This window comes from Corvus cornix, chromosome 13, assembly GCF_000738735.6.
Source record: "Corvus cornix cornix isolate S_Up_H32 chromosome 13, ASM73873v5, whole genome shotgun sequence".
In the NCBI taxonomy this organism is placed as follows: domain Eukaryota; kingdom Metazoa; phylum Chordata; class Aves; order Passeriformes; family Corvidae; genus Corvus; species Corvus cornix.
This window is the reverse complement of record NC_046343.1, coordinates 6588050-6614275: the sequence shown is the minus strand read 5'-3', so window position 1 is coordinate 6614275 and position 26226 is coordinate 6588050. Positions and strand designations below refer to the sequence as shown.

Below are 26226 nucleotides of genomic sequence, written 5' to 3'. Positions count from 1 at the left end.
CAACACTCTGTCTCAATATGCTTTAGCAGAGGTCTCTTCCCACCACATTGCTTCAACACTGCTAATTGTTTGATCTCCCACTTTAAAAACCCCCACATTTCTTTTCTCCAACAGCATGCTGGAAGTCTAGGCTTGAACAGGGGGAGTTTAGTTGTGCCCTTCCCCACCTTGGTGGAGTCACCTCACCTGATGCTGTAGAGGACATTGCCATTCCGGGAGATCCTCAGCAGCTTGTTGTCTGTGGTAATCTCATGGAAATGGGCCCCTTTCTCGTTAGCAAAGAACAAGTCAGGTTTCCAGATGGAGTCCAGCATGGAGGGGTCCAGGTCCAGGGAGTCGTCAGGGTACTCATTGTAGGCCAGCCGGGGGTCATTCCACTGCTGCCGCAGGAAGATGTTCACCCTGTAGTCCTGCACAGACACACAGAGCTCAGAGCAGCCTCAAAGTGCTGACAGCTGGGGAGCACATACTAAAATCATCCTAAAATGAGACACACCATGTCTAGGCCTATGTTCCCAAGCTATGCCAAGCGTTTTTGGTATTATTCCTCAAGGAACTGCTATTAATTTTTAGCTTTGTAGCTCACAGCTATGTCATAGCATGAGCAGCTGCCTGTCCCTGCGTCCCTCTGTTACAGCAATTGTCAGCTGTGTGGGAAGTGTCAGGACCTCTCTGTCTGGACCCTGGGGCTGCAGAGGCGATGAGCAGCTGTGGAGGCTGCAGTCAGCAGGAGGATGTTCCAGAGGATTAAGCGGGGAAAGAAACTGAAACCAGCTTCCTTTCAGTGCTGAACTGTCCCATATTGTGGCTATCTGGGGTTTCCCCAGCACTGGGAAAGGAAAAGGCACAGTGAGACGCGTTGTCCATGAAAGAGAAGTTCCCTGTGTGTCTGCTAATGTGAGGATAACTCAGATGAGCCAATGGGAGCAGATGCCTTTGGTTAGAGTTTATGAGCAGGAGAGGGATACTGCATGAAGTCTGCTCTCCTAATCCTGAGCATTCTGTGTTCCCTGCTCTAATGTCAAAATGCCATAAATGCATCAGATTTTATAGGATGACCATCTTCCTTATTTAAAGGTAGTCCCTCAGCACTATGCAAAATTATACTTGCTTCATAACCACAAGTCTTACAGCTCCCCTAAGTTCTCCAGGTCAAGGCTGGCTGCTGAGGTTGAGTGCAGACACTCTCCTGGAAAATTAGAGGCAGTTCCTCTTCTCCCTGTCTGACTAACAGCTTCCCAGGGTGATCTGCATGCTCCTTTTCTTCTGACTTTCACATAAGAAAGTGAGCCAACAAATTGAAATGGGGAGAGGATGTGCCAGCTATCAGGAGAGGGATGAAAGCTCCACAACCATAAATTAATCGACATTTTCTAAGTACAGAGGCAGACTGTGTCTGAAGAGTAGCATATAATAAACCAATTCCACCGCCCAGGCCCAAATGAATAGATGCTCCCATGATTAAGGGTTTCTTTGTTGCCTTTCTAACACAAATGTACTTGGAAGACTTTTATTAGGAGACAGTCAATGGACAGTGCCTGACGTACCTGCCAGTATCCAATACCTGCTGCAGGCACTTGGTGAGAGGCTCTCCCTCACTCTGACACCAGCTCTGTCCTTTCCACCTGGAGAGCACAAAGCTCTGGAGTTAAAGGGTGCCTGTGTAGGAGAGACCTGCTGCCTCAAGTGCTCACTTGACTGTGAACCTACCGCCTCTTGTCCAGGAGGACATGACTCTCGTGGTGTCCAGTGGCTCTGGAGGGTTGGGAGACAATTGTGTTGGGTGCTCTGTGTTTTGGATGAGGCACTTCCTAGCCAAGCATGTGGTCTAGAGTCTATTTCAGGCCACTTGGTGCCATCTGCATCCTCAGAGCACAGAAGCTGCTAATGACATTAATGATTGTGACATCAGCAAATGAACCACGGGCTTGACGCTAAAAGGAGCAGACCTCTGAACATGAAAAAGAGTTGCAACACTCTTTCCTTCTGCTGATATTCCAAATGTCACCTTCACAAGTCCTAGTGCATCCCTCTGACTTAATTGTTCATCTCTGTCAACCCTGGATAATGTGTCTGCAGGAAATGGGAATAGCTGGGGACAGCTGGGGGCCAGGGTCTCAGCGCAGGACCGGCCCATCACACAAGCCTGGAAAAGGAAGGGAACCATGAATTCCCACTTTCCACAGCAGGCAGCAGCTCCCAGAACAACGTGTATATTTTCAATTCTCCCTTTTCTGTGTGTCAAGATCTGCAGCCCTTGCAGTCAGGGGAAATCAATGTCACTGACCTAGTAGGTAGAAAGCAAAAGGTTGTTTTGCTTATTCAGCTACAAATAAGCTAGATGCTAACAGGTCAGCTCCAGTTTGGGACTTCTGTCATGTACAACACAAATTAAACTCATGTTTGGAAGAAACTTCAGTGGTAGCTGCCCAGAACTGTGCTCAGGCTGATGGAGTAGTAGAAGGGGGGAGGGAATGGAGCCAAATTCCCTACAACAGCCTGTGTTACTGCAGATAGGCTTTGTTGATGGAGTAAATTCACTGCTTCGGCTCCAAAACTTGCCCAAAGGACAGGAAAGGGTGAGACAGGAGGTACTGAATGGTCTATGTTGCCCCCACAGCAAGCATGGGAGACCACAGGCAGAATGACAGCCATAGTCTTTGTCACCATAAGGAGGCATCTTAGTTAAACGTTTGTGGGCCAAATGAAAATTAACTTCTCACAGTGATTGGCTGTGAGAAGGCCCCTCCTAACGACCTCTAGAGCCACAGTGTCCTGTCCTCATGTCCCACCCACTGAGAACAGTCCAGAGGCACCTTGTGAATGTGTGGTGTGAGAAGCTGTACCACCTCCACCCTGGCCACATGCAGCAGTGTGGGGAGTAACTCTGGGTTGTGTTACTCTGTGTTCCTCCTTTGGACAGAAGGGTTTGGTGTGGATATTTCTGTTTTGGGATACAGAAAACGAAGCATTTATGTTGTGATATAGAAAAGGCCACGATGAAGAAATATGATCTATGCACTGAATGCAATTCTCTGGCTTTGCCATTTCAGGGCATTAATATTTTACCTCTGTGTGTGTGTTTATGAAGGTCTTCCTACTCAGTGAGTTTACTCCACAATCCTGGCCTGCTCACTGAGAATATTGTTTTTCCCCAGATTCCTTTGCCCTTATGTCATTGCACTGCAGTATTGAAGGTTCTGAGCAGCCTTTTAGGTTTCTTATCTGAACATAAATGTAAAACCAGGCACTGTGACTGCAAACCAGACATGACACTGCCTGAGGAGCCAGCAGAAGGCATGGAGAGCAGTCAGGGTATGTCTGTGCTGTGACACAGGCTAAGAGAAGGGTTACAGTGTTCTGCACCAGCTAAAGAGCCTCTGTGCTGAAAGCTGTGTCCTCAGCATTGCAGTCAGGCTGAGAGGTGATGAGCCAAGCAGCACTCATCCCTCGGCTACCTGGAGATACGCAGCATTTCTCACGGTTGCTGTTACAGGAGATCTTAATCAGCATCACCAAGAAGTCCACAGTTATTCCTAAATGATGGACAGAATGGGCCAATTTCTGGTCTGAACTTTAAGAAAAAAGAGGTTTGACTGGGGCTGCAAACTTGGCAAAAAAAAAAAAATTCTCTTTCTCTGTATCCTTCTTATCACTCAGGTTCCTCATTTGTGTGCCTATCACATCCAGGCATTGATTATCTTGTGCAGCCTGCTCCTCTGGCTGGGTTGGGAGAGGGGAGCAGCAGCTCTGTGCAGTGAAGGCATTCAGGAGCTTTGCAATTTGGCACAAAGGCATTTTACTCCCAAGAGGGAAATGACACAAAGCAGGAAGAGAGTAACTGGAGTGATCAAAGTAGTTCAATTTGATAATGCTGAAATGAAATTCTGCTTAGTGACCTCGCAAGGAGACAAGGAAACAGAAGATCGTTTGAGACCTTGCCTTCCCAAGATCCCACAGCCTTGACATCTTCTGCTGAAAGCAGAGGAGGCTGGAGGCAGTGCTGGGCAGAAGAGATGGAGCCTCTCAGGGCACTCAAGAGGTTTTCCCCGTGACTCAGGAGTTCTGTCAGAGCAGCCTCTGCACTGAACAGATTTCCTCTTCGATAAATTTACATTTTGCTAACTGAAAAAACAGGGTAGAGACTGAGCTCCTTCAGAAGGGGACTCTGTGACTCCACCTGGGCAGCAGAGCATGAGGGGCTTTATTAGCACTGAGTTAATTCTCTAGAATGGGTATGAACAAACATTCTGAATGCAACCTGCCTTGCCAAGGAGCACTGCAACAGACTGCAAAAACACCAAGCACACCAGGAGCAGCCCCTGGAAGGGTTAATAAAGCACCTCTTTACCTTATCAGAGCTGTAGCTAAGCAGCCAATTTGAAGCCGGTGTGAAACCACACCTGGGGAGGAGGAGTCTGTATCAGAGAAGGGATGAACCTGATGAGGGGTGGGAGCAGTACCCTGCTGCTTGATTAGTGTGGAGTTTTTTTATTCTGGAGCCCAACGTGGAAAGATTTTCTGTGTCTTCCTACAAAAAGTGGGGAATATATATCTTTTTGAGCCAGTGGAGTTGCTGGGGTGTGAGATGCAGCCAGCATCCAGAATTGCAAATGTAAGTATTTAGTAGTGAGGTCTTGTTTCTCAGCTTGAGGAGATTTTGTGTCCTTGTATCTGAGTTATACAGTCCAATCTCATGGCTTTTTGCTGTTTTTTCTTTTCCCCCTCCCTTCTTCATTAGTGTGAACACAAATTCTAACCACAGACAGCTGGAACACTGCAGGCCTAACATTGAGGTGGCAGCAGACTGCGAGTTGTTGTGAAAACCTTTTCATTTTGTGTTATGTGGCTTGTTACGTGCTTATCATCTCTGTGGGACTGATGGTTGGGTTTAAGAATGACTGACTGCAGGAAATTTTGCTCAAAACCTTACTTTTGCTATGGGATTTGTGCATTGAAAGTTACATCTTTTGCTGATCTTGGGGTGAGTGGGACCAGTGCTAAATGTGTGACCCAAGTTCTTCATCAGAATCTCTGCTGCACTGGGGCTGGTGGGTGTGGAGTGAATTGCTTGGTCTGCTTTGCAGGGTGCTTTGTTTCCTTGTTGGAAATCTCATGTACAGATGTGTCTGAACAAGTACTTAACATTTGGACAGTTGCAGCCTCCAGCTTCTCCTGTCCTCAAGAGATGCTGGGAGCCCAATTGTGGCTGTGCTGCAGCTGGCTGGAAGGTCACGTTTGCTTTGCTCTTTTCAGATGAGATCACTATGGCATGAAAGCAGCAAAAAGAAATTTGCATTTTTACACAGTGTCTAAGGGAGCCTGTGCTGGCTCTTCTGTGATTTTTCTTTCTTTTTCAGTCTCTTTTTTGCTGTGTGTGGGTCCTTTTTAAAATCAGTCTGGAAAACTCATTTTGAGTCCAGCTCAGCTAGCATTGCTAGGTGATGATACAAAAATAAATTCCTCCTTCTCCATGTGCCTTCACTGTATACAAAATGCTCCCAGCTGCCTAAGCCAGTGAAAGGCCATAAAACTGCAGATTCTGTTGGAAGAGAGAGCAAGGGCATCACTTAATTTTCCATTTGCTGTTATAGCAGGGAATTTGTTAATGAAATGCCCAGATAATCCTATCAGTTGCCTCATGCCCCAAAGAAAAGCCAAAGCTGGTGCAGTTTATTCACTTAAAACCCAAGACCTGTTCCCAAAGTGCTTCACTTTCATTTATTTGGAATGAGGAATTTGTATATTTGCTATAGGTTTCATAGTTTCTTATGGCTGGGGAGCTGTTTATGCTTTTGAACAGCAAAAATGGATTTAAGAGCTTGTGTTTGGGGGTTGTTTGGTTTTTGTAGTAATAATTGGAGAGAGTGGCTGCATCTTGCACTTGTCCTTGGGAAAGCCTTGGTGTTGGATGCTTTGGGACAGGAGGAGCCTGTCTGCACTCGTGTGGCTGTTGGGGTGGGTCCTGTCCTTCCCTTTGGAGCACTGGCTGGGTTCACAGCGATGTGTTCCCAGTCTCAGGTTCCCTTGTCCTTAGAGCTCCAGGCAAGTGAGGCTGGATAGAAGCTCTGAGCTGCAATCCTACATAAATGTCCAATCAATTATGTGCACCACTAGAGGCTTTTATGTTGGGTCTCCAGCTCTGCAGGATGCTTAAAGGAGTTACTTCCCTTGCTCTAAATCAGCTCTGCCTTAGGAATTCAATTTGGTGGATGATTTTTTTTTTTTTTTGGATTCCCCCTAACCTTGCAGCAATTTTCAGATCCCCATTTCTTGCCTTGTTCATTTTGAAACTTTGTGGGGCAGATGTCAGCTTTCTGCCAACTCTGGGGAGTTTGTGCCTTCTCTTGGCTACAACTCATTTCCCTTCCTTCTGAGGTTTGTAGGCCCAGCTGTCTGCATCAAATGCCTGGGGTTTTTTTTCTATTTTTCTGTATTTTCTCCTCTTCCTTTACCTCCCATGATGCCTCAAGCTTTAAGTGAGCACTCACCTCTAATTTCTCTAATCCTCTGCATGGTGAGCTCATGGTTTACACTGATTTGGGATATTCAGGCAGTGTAAACTTAGAAGGGAGCAGTGGTATTTTCTGTAGGAACTATCAACCCACTATGGAGATATTTTAAAGCCTTCTCTAACTGCATGTGGGACACCCACTAAACACTGTGACTTCTCCTGTACGTAGTAGTGTAATAGTAATGAAATATAAGGTGATGTAGTACTCAGACCTGAACCTGACTAGGCTTAGGGTGCCTAATGATGGAGGTTTAAAACATAATTTTTATTCTCTTTTTGGCCAGTGAAGCAGCTGGGGGAGTTTTGCCGCTGTCAGTCCCAGGGGTCAGTGATAGACTCTGCCTTTCTTTGTGGTAAAACACTGATTTGCTCCTCTCCCTTTTGCAAGCTGCCACTCCTTCCTCTGATGTTTGACCACTTGTTCCCCTTGTTTGAATTCAAAACAGTCAGGTCCCTCTCAAAAGCCCAGGACTGTCTGTTCTTCCCAGAAACCGCTGGGGAGCTGACACTGCCTGTTTGTCCTGCTGCATCCTCAAACAGTGGGGAGGCTCTGGCTGCTCTGCAGAATAAATCCCATGTTACAAATCCCCAGGACCTCTCCAGCCTGCTGAGACCTCCTTTTCAGCTGTCTCAGTACCTGTATTTCTCGTGTTGCTGTTGGTGTTTACAAGCAGAATGCTGCTCCCACACAAGAGCATTAGCTCAGGCTGTGTGCAATGCTGCGTCAGCCTGACATCTGGACTGGCTTGTCAGAGCTGCCTTGGAGATTTCTAGACAAAGCAATGTGCCCACAGGGTGTTCTTTGGTTCCCATGGGAATATTTTTTTTTCTATGGAAGATTGCCTATGAAATGGGTGGCAGCTGGAGAGGATAGCAAGCCCCTGCAGCGTGGCTTGGAGGTGAACTGCATCTCTCTCGTGCTAGTCTGTGCTAATTTTACTGAGCATCCTGCTTACAGGGATCATGTGGCATCTTTGGCTGCTCCAGTGCGTCTCAGAGTGTGGGACAGATGCACTGAAAGAACATGTCAATGGAATGTGGTCTGTGCATTGCACAGGTCCTTTGTGGGCCTGTCCCTCTCCCTTGCACTCTGGATTGGTGTGTAGGAGCAGTATTTATTGCCTGTGATGCCAAAGGAGGTACCAATAAACAATAAATTAGGAACAGATGTGTATTTTGGTGGCATTTCTTCCTCTTTTGCTTTATATACAAATGAATCCATGCTACACTTCTCACCTGTGAGCTCTGACAAATTCTGCAGTCCAGATAGGAAATCTGTTTCCTTGTGCTTGAACAGAATAACAGCTTTTTTTCCCCCCTCCACTACCAGAACTGAACTGTCCCAACCCAAACATTTCCAGCAGAATGATGTAGTGTCAGAAGAGGCTTATAGCCCCAGACTGTGTGGCTGTGGCTCTCCTCTGACAATGGTGTGCATGCCAAGTAATTTGTTCAAGTCAAGGCGTGTGATCTATATGTAAAGCCTAAAACTTCCTGCCTGAATGCACAAAATGCCTGAAGCTGGAGCCTTGCATTCTTCATTCAGCATTTTTCTCGAAAAAGAATTACCAGAGGGTAATTAAACACCATATTTCTGGATTATCTTTAATTAGCACAGCGGTAAGGCACAGTACCTCCAGAGTTTTCCTTTGCTGTTCACTGGTTATGTCACAACCAATCTTTAATAGTTTTCAGATGGAGCAATTATCTCCTGTTCTAGTGATCCTCTGCTCCTAGTGCCTTGCCAATTAGATACAGCCTTTAGCCATGCTCACTAATTTTGTATGAAGTGAGCCTTAACTCAGAAATATTGGGTTTGATTTTCTAGTAAAAATCATTGTATACCAGAAATATGTCTTCAAGAAAACAATCATCTTAATCGTTAATAATTCTCTTAATCTTTGCAAATCTGAAACCTTGGTGTAAGCTGAATTTGAGTTCAGATGATTTCCCTTCTCTTTGAATCCAGATTAAATTTGGATTTATGCCCAGTTAAACACAAAGTATCTGTAACTGTCGCTGAGCTTGGAGCCTTAGGCAAATCTTCAGAAAAAGATTATTTGTTTTCCTTTCTGACCCTTGCCCTTTGCCTGTGCAGTGTTTTTCTAAGATGGAGACAGAGACTGTGTGATCTTCAGCTACATGTAATGAGTCTTGTGTGTTGACCATTAATTTACTCAAACTTTAAGTAAGCTTGGGAGCACTGAGTGTTTTTCCCTGGTCACTCTGAGGAGGAGGGTGATGCTGCATTTTCTGGGAGTGCAGTGAGGCTGAGCCAGTAGCTGAGCAGCTGTGCTGTGATTTTTACTTACCATAGTTGTTTCTGCAATCGAACCAAAGCTGTTGATGAAAATGTTGCAGCTGACGTTCACTGGTGGGCCTGCATGACAAATACAGATTGGAAGAGCAGTTCACTGTGTGCTCATGAAACAAAGGATTTTCACTCTGTGGAGTTAAAACCTGCTGTGGGAATGCAGTGACTGAGGGGTGAGTAGGGGAGTAAGGTCTGTGTGGCTCTGCCTGGTCTAGTCTTGGTTCCGATGCCAGTTTGACACCAGACAGTGCTCTTGCTCTGCCTCTGCTCCCCTCTTTGGCAGAGGGTTTATAGATCTCTGCTGGGAACTGTTCAGATGAAAAGGAATAGATCAGAGCCAGCCAGGACAGTTTCTAGATATCTTGACCTGGCTATATGGATGTCAAATCTCACCTTGAACGTGATAGCAAACTACCCCAGAAAGGAGCTGAGAGAAAATTGAATTTTAATTAGAGCTACACATGTGAAATACTCATATGAAGTTCCTGAACTAGGATGATGTGCTCTCTACAAAGCCAGTGCAGCAGAGTGTGCTGTAGGGATCAGGGTGGCTAAAGCAGCAAATACCCCACAGGATGATGGTGGTGTTGGGGAGCTGACACCTCCTGTTTGACCCTCTGCATCCTCAAACAGCAGGGAGGGACTGGCTGCTCTGCAGAGTAAATCCCAGGCTGCAAATCCCAAAGACCTTTCCAGCGTCCTGAGAACTCCTTTTTAGCTGTTTCAGTGCCTGTGTTTCTTGTGTTGCTGTTGGTGTTTACAAGCAGAATTGCTTGTAAACCCCAAACCCTGGGTGATGATCCTGACTTCAGGGCTCTGCCAGCAGGAGTTCTCTGCATGTCCTGTATTTGCAGAAGGTAATCCTGGACTCTGGACCATGCCTCTCCCGGGCTTGATTTGCTTTCAGACCAAAGCTTTGCTTACCCTGCTCATATTGGAGAAGTTAAGAGGTCATCAAAAGAAAAGTGAGTGTTAAGGGATGAAAAGACTGCGGTTTGAGGGCATGGGGGTCAGTCTGTTCATGTGGTACCAATGCCCAAAGGTGAGACTGGAAGTGTTTCACAACATTGCCTGGAAAATCTGAGGTGGAAATGCTGCATTTACACACAGGGAGATGCCAAGACCTGCAGTTCAGTGAAAGCCAGGGAATATCTTGGAACCAGGGCATATCTGGTGCCTGGCAAACCAGTGACTTGCCCACATATAATGAGAGGACTTTTGTAGAGAGTTGAAGCAAAAGGGGCCTCTGCTCTGGGGGCTGCCAAAGGACCTGCTGTGGGCACTGCCCAGGATGTGGTGGGGAAAGGCAGCCCAGGCAGGGAGCAGAGACACTCCCCCAGGGACCAAGGTCCCCTTTTACACCGGAGGAGTTAATCTCATATCATCCCTGTGACAGATGCTTCTGGGAAGATAAGATCTGTGAAAGTAGAGAGCGTGGATTTTCAGATTATTCCCCTATTCTTTATAGAGTCAGGGATGGTGTCTGCATTTCAAACACTGCCTGGTGGCTCAGCCTGCTGGGGGAGTGATGCTCCTGCTAAGGTCACATCTGCAGCCTGGCAGTTGCTGCAGGATGAAATACTGGGGGGGAGGAATGGCTTTAACGAGAGCCTTGTGCCTCTAATCAGTGCAAACTTCCTCCTGTGTGGAAATTAATGGATTTTCCTGATTACTGAGGAACATTTGGAGCTTGGTTTTCTCCTCTTCATTTCCCTTTCCTCTTCTCCTACTTTGGCCTCCTCCGAAAGTTTGTGCCCGTCCCCTGCAGCGATGCTCTCTGCTGGGGTCTTCTTGGTGTGAGTCCCAGGCAATCCAAGCAGGCTGCTGTCTAACCAGCCCCCAGACAACCACTGCCAGCTCAGCAGCATCTCACACTGTTCAATCTGTGCAGCTTTCTCCAGACTGTTAAACACTGGCATGGATTGAGCTATCAGACATAAAATTATATCTTTTTTTTCCCCTGCTTTCACCAGCCTCTCTTATCCAGCAGTTTATCCAGAAGCTGAAAGCACACAGTTATCAGGCTTTAGTACTTGCTTCATCCCTTCTGTTGAGCTCAGGGGCATTGGTTTTCTGTTCTGGATCTGTTCATGAACCACATAAAAGATCCTTGTACATGTGATTCCCTTCCCAAAGGGCACAGTATAAGGAAAACACTGAGCTGCTCTCCTGGATGACTGCATGTGCTCATCACTCTGACAGGTATGGGACATTTTGGTCCCCCTGTTCCTGATTCATGCTGACATGAAGCTGAGTGTGGGGTGGGTTTGGCCCTGTGCATGTGAAGGCTCCTTGGAGCAGCCCAGCTGTTGTTGAGGCACTGAGCTCTTCCCAGTGTGTCTAAGGAGAGTCGTGAGCTCCCTGCAGGATTTGGAGGTGTTTGGTATTTTTTAGCTTGTGAGAGGCTCTAGAAAATTCCCTGCCTGCCACTGAAATATTCCTCCTCTGTGCTGGGATGCAGCTGTGAAGGGATGTAGTTTTCCAGAAGCAGGGGTAAGGACACAGCCTGGGTGAGAGGTCCCCTGCTCAGTGCCTGCCAGGTTCCTCTCTGTCCCTGCCTGAGTTCCTGACTTCATCCTCCAACTTAAATCAAAATCCAAATACTGCTGCTTTGTTCTCAGAATGTGAATCCACAGCTAAGCCCAGACGTTACTGCGTTTATGGAAAAGCTGCAATCTTCTCTTTGTTAATCTTCCTCTCCCCAAAAATCAATCTGATATGGAACTTTGGTATTATTTTCATTTAGATCTAAGCAATTAAAATGTCCTTATGAGTTACTGCAGTTAATTTAAATGATGTGCTTTGAGAGCTACAACCCCAAGCTCTGTAAAACACCTCCTATGCATCCCATATAAATTGGAGCCTGATTTATGTGTGGGAGGCTAAGCCAGCAAAACTGCCCTGAGGGGAAGGTGTAGTTCATTGAAATAAAACTGAAATTAAATTATCTCAAATAAAAATGCAATACAGCTGCCTTCAGCAGGAAGTGAATGTATACATTTCATTAAATATTAAAGTTTAATTTGTGTGTCTGCATAATTTAGTGGTAGGCGGGTTTACATGGTGGTGTTTTAACTCTTTGAGATTTGGACAAGAACAGCAGTGTCTTGTGTTGCCTGATTGGTTACTGGGACACAGGGCTCCCACCTTTCTTTGGGTTTAAAAGCCCAGTACAGAGTTCATTGTTTAAAGTGGGTGCCAGGTGCTGTCACCAGTGATTAATGGGTTCTGGGAGTCCTATGTCAGCCCTGCCAGTGGCTTCAGGGGAGGTGGAACTGGTTGCAGGAAACAAAATAAGTGAAAAAAGTGAGCTTTGGAGATGGCTGGGCAGTGGCTGAGAGGGGCAGGTCCTGCTTTATCTCTGGCCGTGATTCAGGGCCAAAGAGCTCTGGGAAAGGGAGCTCAGTTAAAAAGAAAGGAAAACAAAAAATCATAGAATGGTTTGAGTTAAAGACCCTCTAGTTCCAACCTCTCTGCCATGTGCAGAGATTTCTTCCACATTAGGCCAGGTTGAAAAAGCCATCCAAAAACCCCATTGCAAAACCCCACACCCCACTGTTGTAGAAGAGGTGTTTTAAGGAGGAAAAGAGGTTTTGTTGCCTCTGCCAGAGCCTGATTCAGTGCTGTTTGGCTGCCATGGAATATGGGGTAGACTGGAAAACTGGGGGTGAAACAATGGAGCAGTGTTGGGCTTAAGAGCCCCTTAACCGTGGGGGACAGGGATGGGTTCAGGCTGCCCCTGGCATCTTGTGGAATTTCTGTGGAGCTGATGGGAGAGACTCCTCTTGGCTGCAGTGGCTGTAAGGGAGGAACAGTGCCTTCCACTAGCAGGTGCCGTGGGCAGTGACTTCAGGGGAAAGGGAAGTTGGAGGTTTTATCCTGACCTCCAAGTATGTTCAGCTCCCTTCCAGTCACTGCTTGGATTGGCAGGATCCTCGATCCCTGTATTGGAGAGATAAGGGGTCCCTATGTTTCTTGTATGTGGAGTTCTTACAAGGCTGTTTCCACTCTGAGCAGACATTTGATGATGTCTTTCCAGACATCTACAGGGATCCATGTGCCAAGTATTGTTATAATACGTACTTCATAAGAACATAAGTATTCATATTTCATGTAGCGTTAGGAAGATATTAATGAGGATTGCATGCAGTTTTCAATCCCAAAATGAAACAAAGCTGGGCTTTTTTGCATACCTTTAAAATTTGGTCTAATCCTGGCATCGTATCCCGAAGTTCGCCCCATCAACTTATCCAAGAAATCCGAAGGAGACATGGGTTTGGGGGCAGAGCGAGCTGCTGCTTCAGCTTCTTTGGAGGCTGCCAGGCTGTGCAAGTAGAAATAAAGAGGAGGTTTCAGTGTGTATCCCATGCTGGGGAGGGCTTGGGGTCCAGAAACATAGCAGTCAGCATCTTATTCCTGCTGAGGCAGGATGGGTACCCATGTGAATTCCTAATGAGGCTGGTCTCAGCTAATTTGTTTGCCCAGCCCAAACATCTCCAAATACAGAATCCCAGCTGCCACCAAAGTAGAAGAGAGATGATGAGTAGTGAAAATCCTTTTGTGAGTTTAGGTATAGCTCCTTAGCGTGCCACTAAATTATGAATGTGAACTCTGGCGCTGAGCTCCACAGGTAAAATACACTCTGAGATTAGCCTTGGGCAGCAATTACTGCTTAATTACAGGGCAAATAGGAAGGAGCATATTCGGTACTCTGACAGTATGATTTTCCAAAAGGCAGGTAGGATCAGAGGAATCTGGAGTTTGAGGTTTAAATGAGCACCACGTGATGGTACAGCTCGTGCAGAGTCCTTGGGGCTGTAGGGGAGAGGGGTGTTTTTGCTGATCAGCCCAGCCTTTACTATTGGTACCTGCAGTGCAGGGTCTGAGATTAACACAAAACTGGAGTGTGGTCCTGAAATTATATACTCATATTGGATCGAAGATGAAAGGAAGGGAATCTTTCTGGGACCTGTATGGCCTTTGGGGCAGATAAATTCATGATTTCACTCTATCTGTAGAAGACAAAAGCCTGTGGCTGGCAGTGTGCCTTCTGACTCCATGGTAGTCTGCAAGATCTGCAGGGTGGTGATTTGGGCTTAGGAAGTCTGTTGTTGCCATCTACACAGGAACAAGCTACCCTTGATATTAGGTGCTCATTTGCAGCTTTGCAGGAAGGTTTGACTTTGTGACAGGAACAGACACTGTTCAGTACCTTCCCTCTGGTTGTACGGTTTCTACTTGAATGCCAATGTGTTCCCAGGCTGCAAGTGTTGAGTAAAATTGCCTAGGCTATCCAAAAAATCTCCCAAACCATCTATGCAATGTGCTTAGGGCGAGAGCTGTGTCTGCCTGTGGGCTCAGGTGCCTGGTGCTGGGTAGAGCCTGCAGGCAGCATTGCAATGCAAATGCACGATGAGCCAAAGGAAGCTGCTCAGGAGGAAGTGAGGCCATTGCTTCACACTTTGCAAATCTCCTGAATTTTCTGAAATACAAAGGCTGTGTGGGATTGGTGAGCAGCCCCTGAAAGAGCAGCTGGGAGGTCTAAGGGTTTACAACAGGCACAGGATATTTGGCTACACATCCTCAGAAATGACACCAGAGTCCTCCAACAGCATGAGGGCCTCACCTTGGGAAGTTTTGCAGTAGTCAAACCTGCAGGAGTAGTGCTAAGAACTGACACAAGATCTTTTGGGAAGAATTTAGGACTGTAAATATGCATGGTATTAATGTGATCCTGCCCCCAAAGATGAGTTCTTCCAATGCAAGTTTGAGCTGAAACCCCAAAGAGACATGATATCTTGACAAGAGCCATTTTGAACCATTTTGTTCCTCAGAACTTCAAAAAACAGATGGGATTCAACAGTGCTTGGGTGCATAATTTCAAAATCAGGAATCTGGTAACCTGCATTGCATTGACTTTCTTTTCTGGTGTTAGCAGCGATGGCTTGCCAAGCCTTGGTTTTCAATCCTGCAAACTCACAACTGCAGTCTGGCTCCTTTTGCAAGTTGCAACAGGGTTCTCTGATTGCTGGATTTTTAACTGTTAAAAGTAGTTTAATTTGCAGTGAAGAGGGGAGATGAATTCCAGATCACTTCCAGTGAGAGCCTAAACCCAGGATTTTATTCACTCCTTTGTGTATTCCCAATCCACTCCCACTGGCTGTATCTGAATGGGCTGATGCACATCCTGCTCGGTGGTGATGTGACAAGGTGTGGATCTTGCTACAACCATGTCCCCTTTCTTGTCTTGTCCCCATCTCTGCCCCAAGAAAATATGCAAAGCAGAACCAATGTGTTTCAGGGGTAAATGGGGTTGTGGAATGGGCGATGTTTTTTAATTTAATTTGTTTTTAGAAGGAAAGCAACAGGGTGCAATTGATTTGCAAATGCAGAAGAAGAAACCTGGGAGTGGGAGGACAATCAATACTGGGCTTGACTACTGCATTCCAATGGAGTGTCTGCATGGCAATAAGTCCAGAGAAAAGATTTCAATTAAGCAGCAAATGACTTGGTAACCAAAGACTTCTGCCACTTCAGCAAGATGCCAGACAGTGCAATATACTGATTTCTTCTCATTAACTGTAGACTAGAAGAATATATGGAAATGGAAAATTTGTGTGGGAGGGTAGAGGCAATACAAACCTAATAAGCATCTAATAATCTTTAAGTGGAAAAAGATAATTAGAAACTGCAATTCCCCTGGCATTTGTTTTAAAAAATGAGGTGGAAAAGCACAGGAATTGGTGCTCATCTTTCCTGTAAATTCAGTGTGAAAGCCTTTATTGAGTATATTCACTCCACTTCCAAGGAGTGCGTCTGTACTTCTTGGGTGCTATTTTCTGATCCTTTCTGCATCAAAGTTGCAGGTAAATGAATTTCATGGGCTCAGTTCCTGCATGGTAATAAATATTGATAACTGAATGGTATAAGTGAAGCCCAGAAACCTCTGGGAGAGGACAAGCCTCTCACAGCCCCACTGCTTTCTGGAGCTTCATGTCTGTCTCTGGGAGCAACTTTGGGGATGTGCTGAAACTGTCACACAAGGCTTCAGTGTCTTGATACATGTTTTAAAATCTGTCTGGCTGCTGTGTGGTGTTGACCTGGGAATGGTGAGTTCTGAGTGCCCTCCAGTTTGTTTGGTTACTAGAGGCTTTCCTAAAACTGGACTCCCCCTGGATTTAACAAGAAAAGGCAAGAAAGCAGTGCATAGAGATCAGCAAAGCCTTTCCAGCAGCAGGCAGCTGAGTCTACTCTCTAGATTAGAAAAAATGGTAGAAAACACCACTGGAAGCTACAGAGAGGCTGATCCACCCCACTGCTTTAGGTGGATGGATTCTATCTAGCAGAGCCCCAAAATCTTCACTCGGGTTGTGACAGCTGAGCTTTGCAATGGCAGCTTAGCTCAGACAGCACCCAAAAAAGCTGCCAGCTTCCTCTGTCTTCCAGGTTTGTCTGGACTACTGCTATATGTGTTGCCTTGGGAGCTTTCTGGGATTTTCTCCATCCCTTAGTCCTTCCAGAACACCCTCGAAAGTCCCACAGGACTGTTTGTCTCCTGGCTCAGCAGAGACAAGGAGAGGGAAATTGCCAAGTGATTTGAAAATTATTGGCAATAGAAGAGAATTGGAAATTTAGTGTGGGTTGTCGTGTTGCTCAGAGAGAAGATTTATTCTGTGAATAAACAAAGGGAGGCAAAGCCTGTAACAAACCCACCGAGGATGGAGTTTGCATTGGTGTAAGAGTTGTCTGAGCCGAGCGTCTTGGCGCATTTTAATAGCAGTCAGACAGCGGCTTATCTTATTTATGCTGCTGTAATCCCTAGTGGATCTGGCTGAGAAAGTGCCATCAGGCAATCATCACAGCAGCTACAATGGGAAGGATCTCTTCAAAGGGTCGATGAACTAGCATAATCTTTTGTGATATTAGTGCTGGTGTGTAAACAGACACCCGCAAGCCCCCGGGAGGTCCAGCCCACGAGCAGGATGTGAAGGTGGTGGAGATGAGCATCCCAGCAGCTCAGGATTGCATTCCTTAAAAGAGAGCAGCCAAGCCTTGCAGGACACCTCTTGCTGGTTTTTCCCAGCCTATGCAGGCATTATTTACTCTGTCTGCATCATTTTGTTTCGGCTAAACAGATGATATATTCTTACAAACAATTATTTGGCTTAGGAAGTGGCTGTTCTGCAGTCTGGATGTGTCTGTTCACTTGACTCCTGGCTCCCCAGCTGGCTGTTTCCTCCTCTTCCTCCTCCCATTTGCATGATCCTTGAGCAATATTTTTATACTTTTTTTTTGGCTGTGGCTATGGTTGTCCATCTAATTAAGTCCAGCATCACAAAATGCCCCATTCTGGCTGAACGCTGATACTGAGAAATATCTTTTTGTTTGTTTGTTTTTTTCCTTCTCAGAGAGGAGTGATGAAGGAATTTAATTAGCTCAGGGCCTCTATTCCCTTGTCAAATAATTTAATTGCTAATCATTAATTCTGAGTGTAAAAAAATTATGTCTGGCAGTAGAAACAAACTGTTGCAAAACAAGCGTTTGCAGAGGAAATATCTCTCTGCAAAGTGTGGAAGGCACAGGTCCCTGTGAAGGTAAAGTGGTGCCACATCAGTGGCTCAAGAGAAGTGGGATCTCTGCAGGCTGGGGAAATAGAAGATACCTGATCCCCTGCCCTGGTTCTGTGCTGCTCAGCAAAGGTTTCTGAAGTGGTTTGTTCGGGGTTTTAAATTTTATTTTTGAAACACAGCAAGCCAGAAACCTTGGCAGGGATGTGTTGGGGAATAGTGTTCAGGTGAGCTGCCTCACACATTTTTCCTTCAAATGTGATGTGTTCTGTAAGTAGATATCCCAGGGGAGGGAAATATCCATCAGGACTGAGGCAGGCTGAGGCGAGCAGAATAACTGCTTCCCCCGTTACCTTCAAAGCCAGGCTGGGGCAGTGCTGGGGCTTGGGGATGCGGGAGAATTCATCAGCTTCATTTTATTGACTCCAGCAGGCGCTGAGAGGTGCAGTTGCAAAGAGAACAGTAGATAGCTGGGCACAAAAAGGAATCATGCTGTCCATGATTAGCAAGTGCTGCCCATGGTAACTGCCTCCTTCCTCTTTCTGAACTCTCACCCTGGGAACAGAGGCCCCTGAGCAGATCCTGGAGCTCAGCAGAGCCCAGCCTGGATTCAGCCTCTGCTCATGCTGGGGCTGCCTGCCTCTCTCTTCTCCTCAGCAGCAGGAAGGACAGATTGTCCTGGTGAAAAGAAAAAGGGGCAGCCCTAAACTCTGCACCCAGACATTTATTTCTGACTGCACACCAATATGTTATCTGGAGGGAAATGCTGCCAGACCCTTGCTGGGAAGGCTTGGCAGAGACTGCAAGCAGACTTTTTATTTTAATGATTAGATTTACTATCAAAATTAATAGCACAATCACTATTGATATGCAATTCAATTAAATAGGATGAAACTCACTGCCTGCGTGTTTTTCTCCATCACCTTGTTTGAGTTCCTGGCCTGCAGCATCAGAGGTAGACAGAAGGAAGAGTGGAGGTGTGTGGGAGAAGAGAGCCCCACTACTGAAATGTTGGCCCATCCTGGTGCTGAGTAGAAGGAGCTGTGGGCAGTACAGATGTGCTGGTTGCCCAGTAGTGATCTCAAACCTTTGGTCATGCTCAGCTGCCCGTGTGTTACAGCCCCTGGCATGTGGGTGTGGGGTGTGCTCAGGGGTGAATTTAAAAGTTAATTCTCAGAGGTGGGAAGGGAATTTGGACTTGGTTGTTTTCTTAGTTCAGCTGAGTGTTTATGCAGGAGAGGCAGGGAGCAGTCCTGGGTGTTCAAACAGGATAGGAAAGTAGATTTGTACAGTGAGACTGGAGAAATACGGAAACCAAGAACCTGTGGGGAGATCTCACTCTGAGAAGGAAATGGGCAATGAGCTATTATTTGTCCCCATTAGTGGCAGGAGGATGGGGACAGGAAAGAAAGAGTGGGTTTGTTAAATGTCTCTGTCCTGGGTGGCTGTGCTCTGTTGCTGTGAGCTCTTTAAACCAGTTCTAGCTCTTGCACCAGAAGTAACTGCATTGCAGTAGTCACAGGATGTAATCAGTTAAAGTTTAACCCAAAGGATCCCAAAACACTCTCAAAGGTCCTGCACAATCCATGTTGTCACTGGCCCCTGTGGCTGTACACGAGGAGAGGAGCTGGGAGGCATTTCTTCACTGACCTCAGGGAATTAACCCTCTGTGATCATTCCCATCCAGGGAAAGCTGTAACAACTTAACAGGAGTGAGAAAAATCTCTTCAGACTGCAGCATTCTGGTGTCTCTGTGCTCCACTGCCACGTTCCTGCAGCCCATGGCTCCTATGCCATATGGCAGAACACTTTGTCCAGAACTATAAACCATCCCAATTACACTGATTAACTCTATGGAAAGGCACCAGCACTTGGAACATTTGCTGACGCTGCCTGGACAGAGCAATAAGAAAATAATAAATGATTAGAGAATTGGCTGGGGGGAGGAGAAATCTGCATGTTGTATATAGTTGGGATGGGAAGAGCACAGGGAGACCAATAAATTGCATGGGAATAGTGCTCAGTTTTGTGCTGGGTCTCTGCTCTTCACAAGGATTTTTGTTGTTGGTCACTCTTGCTTATTGCCTACTAAAAAGAAAAGTGTTTGTTAAATTCATTTTTGAGCCACAGGCACTATCTCTAGTGACTTTTTAAACTGTTCCCTCTTCCAGAAGCATCTACAGCTCTTGGAGCACACACAGTGGCTTTCTGGAGATGTATGATCCTAAGCCTCTGAGACAGGTTTGAAAACAGTTCAAACAACAGAGAAGCACAAGTCAAAGCTTGGGTTTTAATCACTTGTGCGATAAATCCAGCAAACACTAACACTGACTCTTACCTGTGCCTATACTGAGAGCCTTACAAAAAAAATAAAGTTATAATTACTTTTTCTTTTTTTGGTTGAAAAACAAAGGGGAAAAGCATCCTTGCAAAGACAAAGGCATGTGTCTGTAGCTTCACACACGCACACTCTGAATATTCCTTTTAAAGTCAGAGGGGCTAGTCAGATATTCAAAGTCATGCATAAACAGCCCTCCTGAAGGCAGTAAATAAAGGGGGAAAATGTCTTTACAAGATGCAACTTCACAATCTAGGTAAGAATATTCTCTTTACTGATGTGCTCCTGATTTAGTGTTTGGAGGGAGAGCTGCAATGGGAACCTCAATTGACGTCAGAGGGTTTTAGATCACAGACCAGACAAGTGTCAGAGAATTACGAGAAATCGTGGCTGCTCTTCTATCTATAGCTCTGCAGTCGCGTTTTCACCAGTTCAAATAGCTCACCTATGGCAGCTTTTTAGAAATTAGTTTTAGTTTAAGGATTTATGCTGCTCGTTAAGATTGGGTAAGGATACTGTTACTTTTTTTTTTTGCTAAATCAGAAGTGGTATGAATAGAATTCTTTTAAGAGATGTGACATGTAGTGCAGAGTGGTGGTGAGTTTTACCTTCTGAAATGGAACTTTTTGCTGCAGATCCTTTGAAGAGGTCTCCTGAGCTAACCTGTGTAACCTACCTACAAAACCATGGGTCCTGTGGTGGAACTGGGGCTCTCTGATGAATTCTGTGCTGTGTAAAATGAGTTGTGTGACGAGAGCACTCATGTTGATGTTTTCTGATGGAATTGGTTGTTGTCATTGCAACACAAATACCCTGCTAGACTTGAATGTTCCCTCTGTGCCATCTGTGATTCCTGGTGTAATTTATCAGTTTATTCATGAGCAATGATGAAATGTAACTTCTGGAATGAATGGCTAAGCCCTGGGTTCCCTGCCCGGGAGGGATCATCATCTCCTCACTCCAGGTGCCTTCTGACTTTGTTTTGTCAGGGATCTGAAGAAACCAAACTCCACTTTTTCAGCCCTGGTGCAGGAGGGCAAGTTGTGTTTGAGGCTGCTGCTTTGTCAGCCCCACTGCTAGGACATGATTTCAAAGCCCATAGCTCTGTGTCAGAGTGCGATGGATGGGGCTGGAAGCTGGACAATGCTTGCAATTCCCAGGCCCGTGGGGTGGCAGGAGAGGTGGGATGCACACATTTCGGTTTGTAAATGAGATCTTGGGAGACCTGGTGCAGGAAAGAATTCTGTGTTGTGTGTGGGTGTGCCAGCAACTATTGGCCTGGTCAGCAGTGATTCCAGAGGGTGAAAGCACTGGGAGCAAACAGAGAGGATTGTAAACATCCCCCACAGAAAGTCACTTTTGTGTCCGGAGCCTGTCTTGACAATTCTTATGAGATAAGAAAGGGATTCCTCAGCCAGGAACTCAGAGCTTCTCCACTCCTCACTGAGGAGTGTGGTGACCACAGCCTGCTGTAATGGGGGACTGAACCCATCTTGCCCAGGCACTCTTGTCACCAGCAAGGACATTTGGAGATAAGGCTTTTTTAAAGGGTGCTGATAACAGCTGGCCCTTGCAAGCTTTCAGGTTTTACAACTCCCCCATAAAAGAGGGGAGAAGGGGTCTGTGCTCGAGGCTTTATACAATGCATCTTTTTACTGGCATCAGCCGAAATAAAAGAATAAAAACAAAATTGGAGGAAATCATGTAAAGGTGAGCAAGCCATGATTTTGTCTGGATTTCCTGCACAATTCCTGGCTCAGCTGCGTTTTGCTGCTGAGCCGGGTGCGTGCGGCAGTGGCGCGATCCACCCCTGATCCCACTTGTGCTGCTGCTTAATTGATTTGTGTGTTTGCTCCGGCCCTGCCGGGGCTGGGCGACGGGATTTGCATTCTGGGCGAGCGGTCGCAGGCGCCGCTGGCAGGGCGAGGGGAGCTGCTGTCGGCAGCTCTGCTCTGAAGGCAGCCAGGGGATGATTGATGGCACTGCAAGCCCTGCTGCTCCAGCCATGCGACACTCCTGGTCCTGGCAACCCCCTGGTGCTCTGTTCCCTCTCCACCCACCCCACAAGGAGGCACTGATAAAGACAAGAGGGTTCCCAGGCTGTCTGCTAAGGCACTTGGGTATTTTGCCTTTTTTTTTCCCCCCCCCTTTTTTTTAGCAGGCTGTGAGCCTCAATGGAAGAGTAAAAAAGCAGAAATCAAAAGGAAAGCACGGGTGCTAAAGGGTGTTCTTTTGTTTTCCCCTCCCTCTCAAAATCCATATTTTGTGGGGTTTGGTAAATTAAGATTTCTCCTGCTCTTCTTGCTGGCACTTATACCCAGCAGAGATGTATTTACCAGATGCCAAGTGTGCCCATGTACCAGCCAGATGTGGTGCAGTCCCCAAATCAGCAGCTCACCGTGGTGCATTGTATGGATGGACTAATTGTCTGCATGATGGGGAGAGCTCAGCTCCTGTAAACGAGGGGTTTACACCTGCCTCCATTTATTTCTGTTCTCCCTCTGGGCTTTGGCCTTGCTGAGGGGAGGACAAATACTGCATTTCTGGATTTTTTTCAGGTTTTGCGCATTAGTCTCTTGAAGCATTGGAGAGATTTAAGAGCAGCTTGGAGGTGTGTATGGGATCGATAGTACCGGTGGGATCAGAGCAAGCAGGACCAGATCAGCTGGACTGTATCAGCACTTTCCCAAGAGGGGAAGGGAACTGTAACACTTTGCACCAATCCTGGCTAAGAAATCCCAATGCAAACCACCTCCTCTGGAGGGAAATGGTTTCTGTTCTGTCTGGCTTTGTAAAGACAAATGTAAGTTGTTTGGATACTTTGGAGGGGAAGGGTGAGAGAAAAGAGATCAGTGAATTTTTTTGTCTCTTTAAAGGGAACTGACCTGCTGAATTAGCAATACTTTATTATGCCAGGTGCAATGCAAAAGTTGCCTGTTCAAGGCTGTGCAAGTAGGTCTGGAAATCAGCAGCCAGACACTCTGGTGTTGAGCTGTCTGGTCATGGCTGGTAATGATCCTTCCAGTGCCTTGCAGGAGGAATCCGTGCTTCTCTCACTCCTTCCTTTTTGCTTCATTTATCCCAAGTTGGTGTTGGGTTTTGGTGTGTTATTGGTTTGGGTTTTTGTTCTTTTGTTGGATTTGTTTTTCCGAACTAAAGTTATCAAAAGTTCTTGGAATTATTTTTTTCATCCATCAAAAAATTGAATCAACCTGTGGTGGGGAGGGTGTGCTGGAATGACATTTTTAGCTTTTAAAAGCTTACGATTAATCTTTTCTCTTGGAAGGTGTGAGGTGCACAAGTGTAACCATAGTTCATAAGAATAACCATAATTTGTGCTCTTGCTGATAGATAAAGGTCAGTAGGAACATGCCAGGTAATGAGAGCAAAAGGGTAATTTACTGGAAATAGTGAAACCCTGATTTAATGTGTCACAACACTGAGAGCTGATACAGGCAAATAAACCAGATGGAAGTCATAATTTGTTAACAGTCTATCTGTTGTCTTAACACTGATCACTTTGGGATCTCAGAAAAGCTCCAGGTTATAGAAAATAAGCAAGTGAGAATAGGTGATGTGATTTGACATAATTAAATGTTGTGAGTTTGATTTGGATGTAGTGATTTTTAAAATGTGATTTATTTTCTTAAGACCCTTGTCTTTCATCAGTGCCTAAATAGCAATTATATTAATTAGGTGGTCTGACATCTTGTTCTTAACACTGGAATTTGGAGAGTCCTTTTAACCTGCATCCTGGGATGAAATGAGAACAGGCCTTTCTGCTGGTTTCCTATTACAGATGAATGATTGCTGCTTGGTGCTAGGATAATAAAGTAATTTAATTTTGGACGTTGATTAACTTCTTAATTCAGATGTTGGGATCCTTTTCTATCCAGGTCAGCTCATGAGGGTTTGGTGAGATGAATTTCTTAAGCTAACGAGGGACGTGTTTGCCCAGGGCCAGGGGGAGCTGCCCTGTGCTGTTGCTTACAAGAGTTTTCCTTTCTGACTGGAATCACTTGGTCAGCAGCAGAGTGAACTTCCTGAGCCTTTTCCTATGCTGTTAAATCTGGGACACTGAGCCAGAGGGCCCTTTGCTGCTGACTTGCTTTGTACCTAAGGGTCTCCAACACCTCTCATTGGAGAAGGAGAATAAGAATTCCCATGCCTAAATCCTCATTTTTGAAGGAAGTCTCTGTAGTGCCTTTGCATGTAAGGGCAGGGTCTGACCATTCCCTCCACATCTCGATCTCTTTGCAGAAGCAGCTTCTCTCAGGGGTTAGAACAGTAAATCTCTGTTCTGCCAGTGGGATTTGCTGCAATGTGGGGTAATGTTCAGAGCGAGCCAAGGTGGAAAGCCAGTCTACATTACCTAAAATCTGCGTGGCACCAGTGCCTCAGAGACCAAGGATGTTTTATTAGTCCATGTGAGAAACTGCAACATTCCTTGTAATGGTTTTGTTAAGCAAGCTGGTTATTTAGGGTTTTCCTGCTCTCTGTACCTCACCTAAGGAGGGGAGGAAGGGTGGTTTTTTCACAGACATTTGTGGAGCCTTTCTTTTGCTCTGAACCATCCACAGAGCAGATCTGGAGTTGTTTAAGGCAGCTGTGTGGGAGAAGAAGGTTAAGACTAGGCTGTTAGGAAGTGTTTTTCGAAATTTATGTTGATTTGTCTTAATTGCCTAAAATGCAAGAGTCGGGATGAATGGATCAAAGTCCCTGCAGAAGGCAGGGTCCCAGACATTTTGTGCTTTTACTGTGATGACACCAAATTAATCTTTCTTTACAGAATGATTTACAAGGGTTTCTAGAATTGTCTACATCGTCACATTTTCAAACCTTGGCTACGTAACCCCTTTTAACGGGGTTGCTAATGGGGCTATTAAAGGTTGCAGACCAAAGCAGCTAAAGAGTATCCTTAGAGCCACCTGGTCCAAGGCTTCGCTAAATCACTTTTATTTCATGGAGATGATGGACTCTGCAGAGGCACAACTTTTAGTAGATTTTAGTTAGCATGGGGAAAATAATCTGTGACTATTGAGAGTATCTGCTACACTGTTTTATCTCGTGGCTCTGGAAGTCTCTAGTTAGGGCTTCGCTCATGGGCAACTGTGTAATGTTACCCATCCCTGCAGAGCTATAGCAGGAGCTTTAAAGATACGGTGCAGGTTATTCTTCTCTTTTTTCCCTTGCCTTTTCTCTTGTGGTATTTTCAAGGAGATGAAACCAGCAGCTCTGTAATAACCCCCTTTACTTGCCAAGACTGTTTCAGGAGAAGGTTTGTTTGTGGGCTTTTTTTGTCCCCATCAAGTTGAGGCATCATGTTCAGAGTGGCACCTTGTTGTTTTAAAAACTGGCAATGAAGAGCTCTGTTACTGACAGGAGGGAATATAAACACGCCAGTTGGAGCAATCCAATAGGGACTGAGGCTGGCAGCAACTTTTAGCCTGTGACTCACTTGGAGCAGTTGCCTTGAATCACTCCTGCTAGCTGACAGATTGTTGTTCAGAAGGGGCCTACTCTGATCTTGAGTCATGAAGGTCATGCTGCTGATTCTTGATAATAGGACAAAAACCAGGCCCAAAGATTTTCAAAGCCTCACAGGACAGTGCCCAGTTGGGTAAGGTGTCAGTTCTAGGGCATCTTTTATCTCCTAATTTGTACAAGGTGCATTCCTACCTCCAGCTTACACAGTGGTGTTTCTGGACCACTACAGCTATTAAAATTTAGCGGTACAACAGAAAGTCCAGGCAAGATCATAACAGGATAAGGGAGCACTTTGTTCTGCATGAAGGAATTCACAACTGAACATTCAGTGTGTATAGTTACTTTGGGAGAATGATTGATTGTAAATGTCTCCACAGGTATAAGCAGGACATCTGGAAATCTGTGTCCAATATTGGCCCAAATTGTCCAATTTATTTTAAAGAACTGGCACTTTGCTTTACCTAGATACCTGTAAGGAAAGCTTGGTCAAACAAGCTGTCTTCATTTCCTACCCCAACTCAGTTCCCATCCCTGTCTCTGTCCAGGTTCCCAGTAAAAGCCTTAGTCACAGCTAAGTGACTGCAGCCGGAGGAGGCAGGTAGCAGAATGGGAAGTGCCCTTCCATAAAGAAAGGCTTGTCGGAATAAGCCGCATATCACAAATTCCTCCTAAAACACCCCAACTGTAACAGAAACAAATATCATATTGGCAATACCATAATGTTTGCATTCACACACCAGCTGTTACTCTTTCCCATGGGGTCTTGTTTTTTAAAAGGCTGGTGGAGGACATTTTTGTTAAGCAACAAATCTAGCCTTATTTTCTATATTGGCTTATTTTCCTGTATTGGCTGTATATAATTTTCCTTGGAACATTAGATTTTAGTTATTTATTTTTTTAATATTTATGTGGTATATGTGCTAACACATAATGGATTCTCTTCCCACAATACTTTTGACAGGCTGACAATAAAGCGTGGTGCACTCTAATTTAAAGCAATGCATAC

At 45.6% G+C, this 26226-nt stretch overlaps 1 protein-coding gene across 2 annotated transcripts in view; it reads right to left on the bottom strand.

Annotated features, from left to right (window-relative positions):
• GLRA1 (glycine receptor alpha 1) overlaps positions 1–26226 on the bottom strand; it is a 37112-nt gene that overhangs the window by 8515 nt on the left and 2371 nt on the right. For both annotated transcript variants that reach the window (XM_039559801.1, XM_039559802.1), the window contains exons 2-4: positions 13022–13152; positions 8827–8894; positions 187–410 (exon numbers count right to left, since the gene is read on the bottom strand). In XM_039559801.1, coding sequence (XP_039415735.1) covers positions 187–410; positions 8827–8894; positions 13022–13152 — 423 coding nt within the window. The remainder of the gene's footprint in view (positions 1–186; positions 411–8826; positions 8895–13021; positions 13153–26226) is intronic.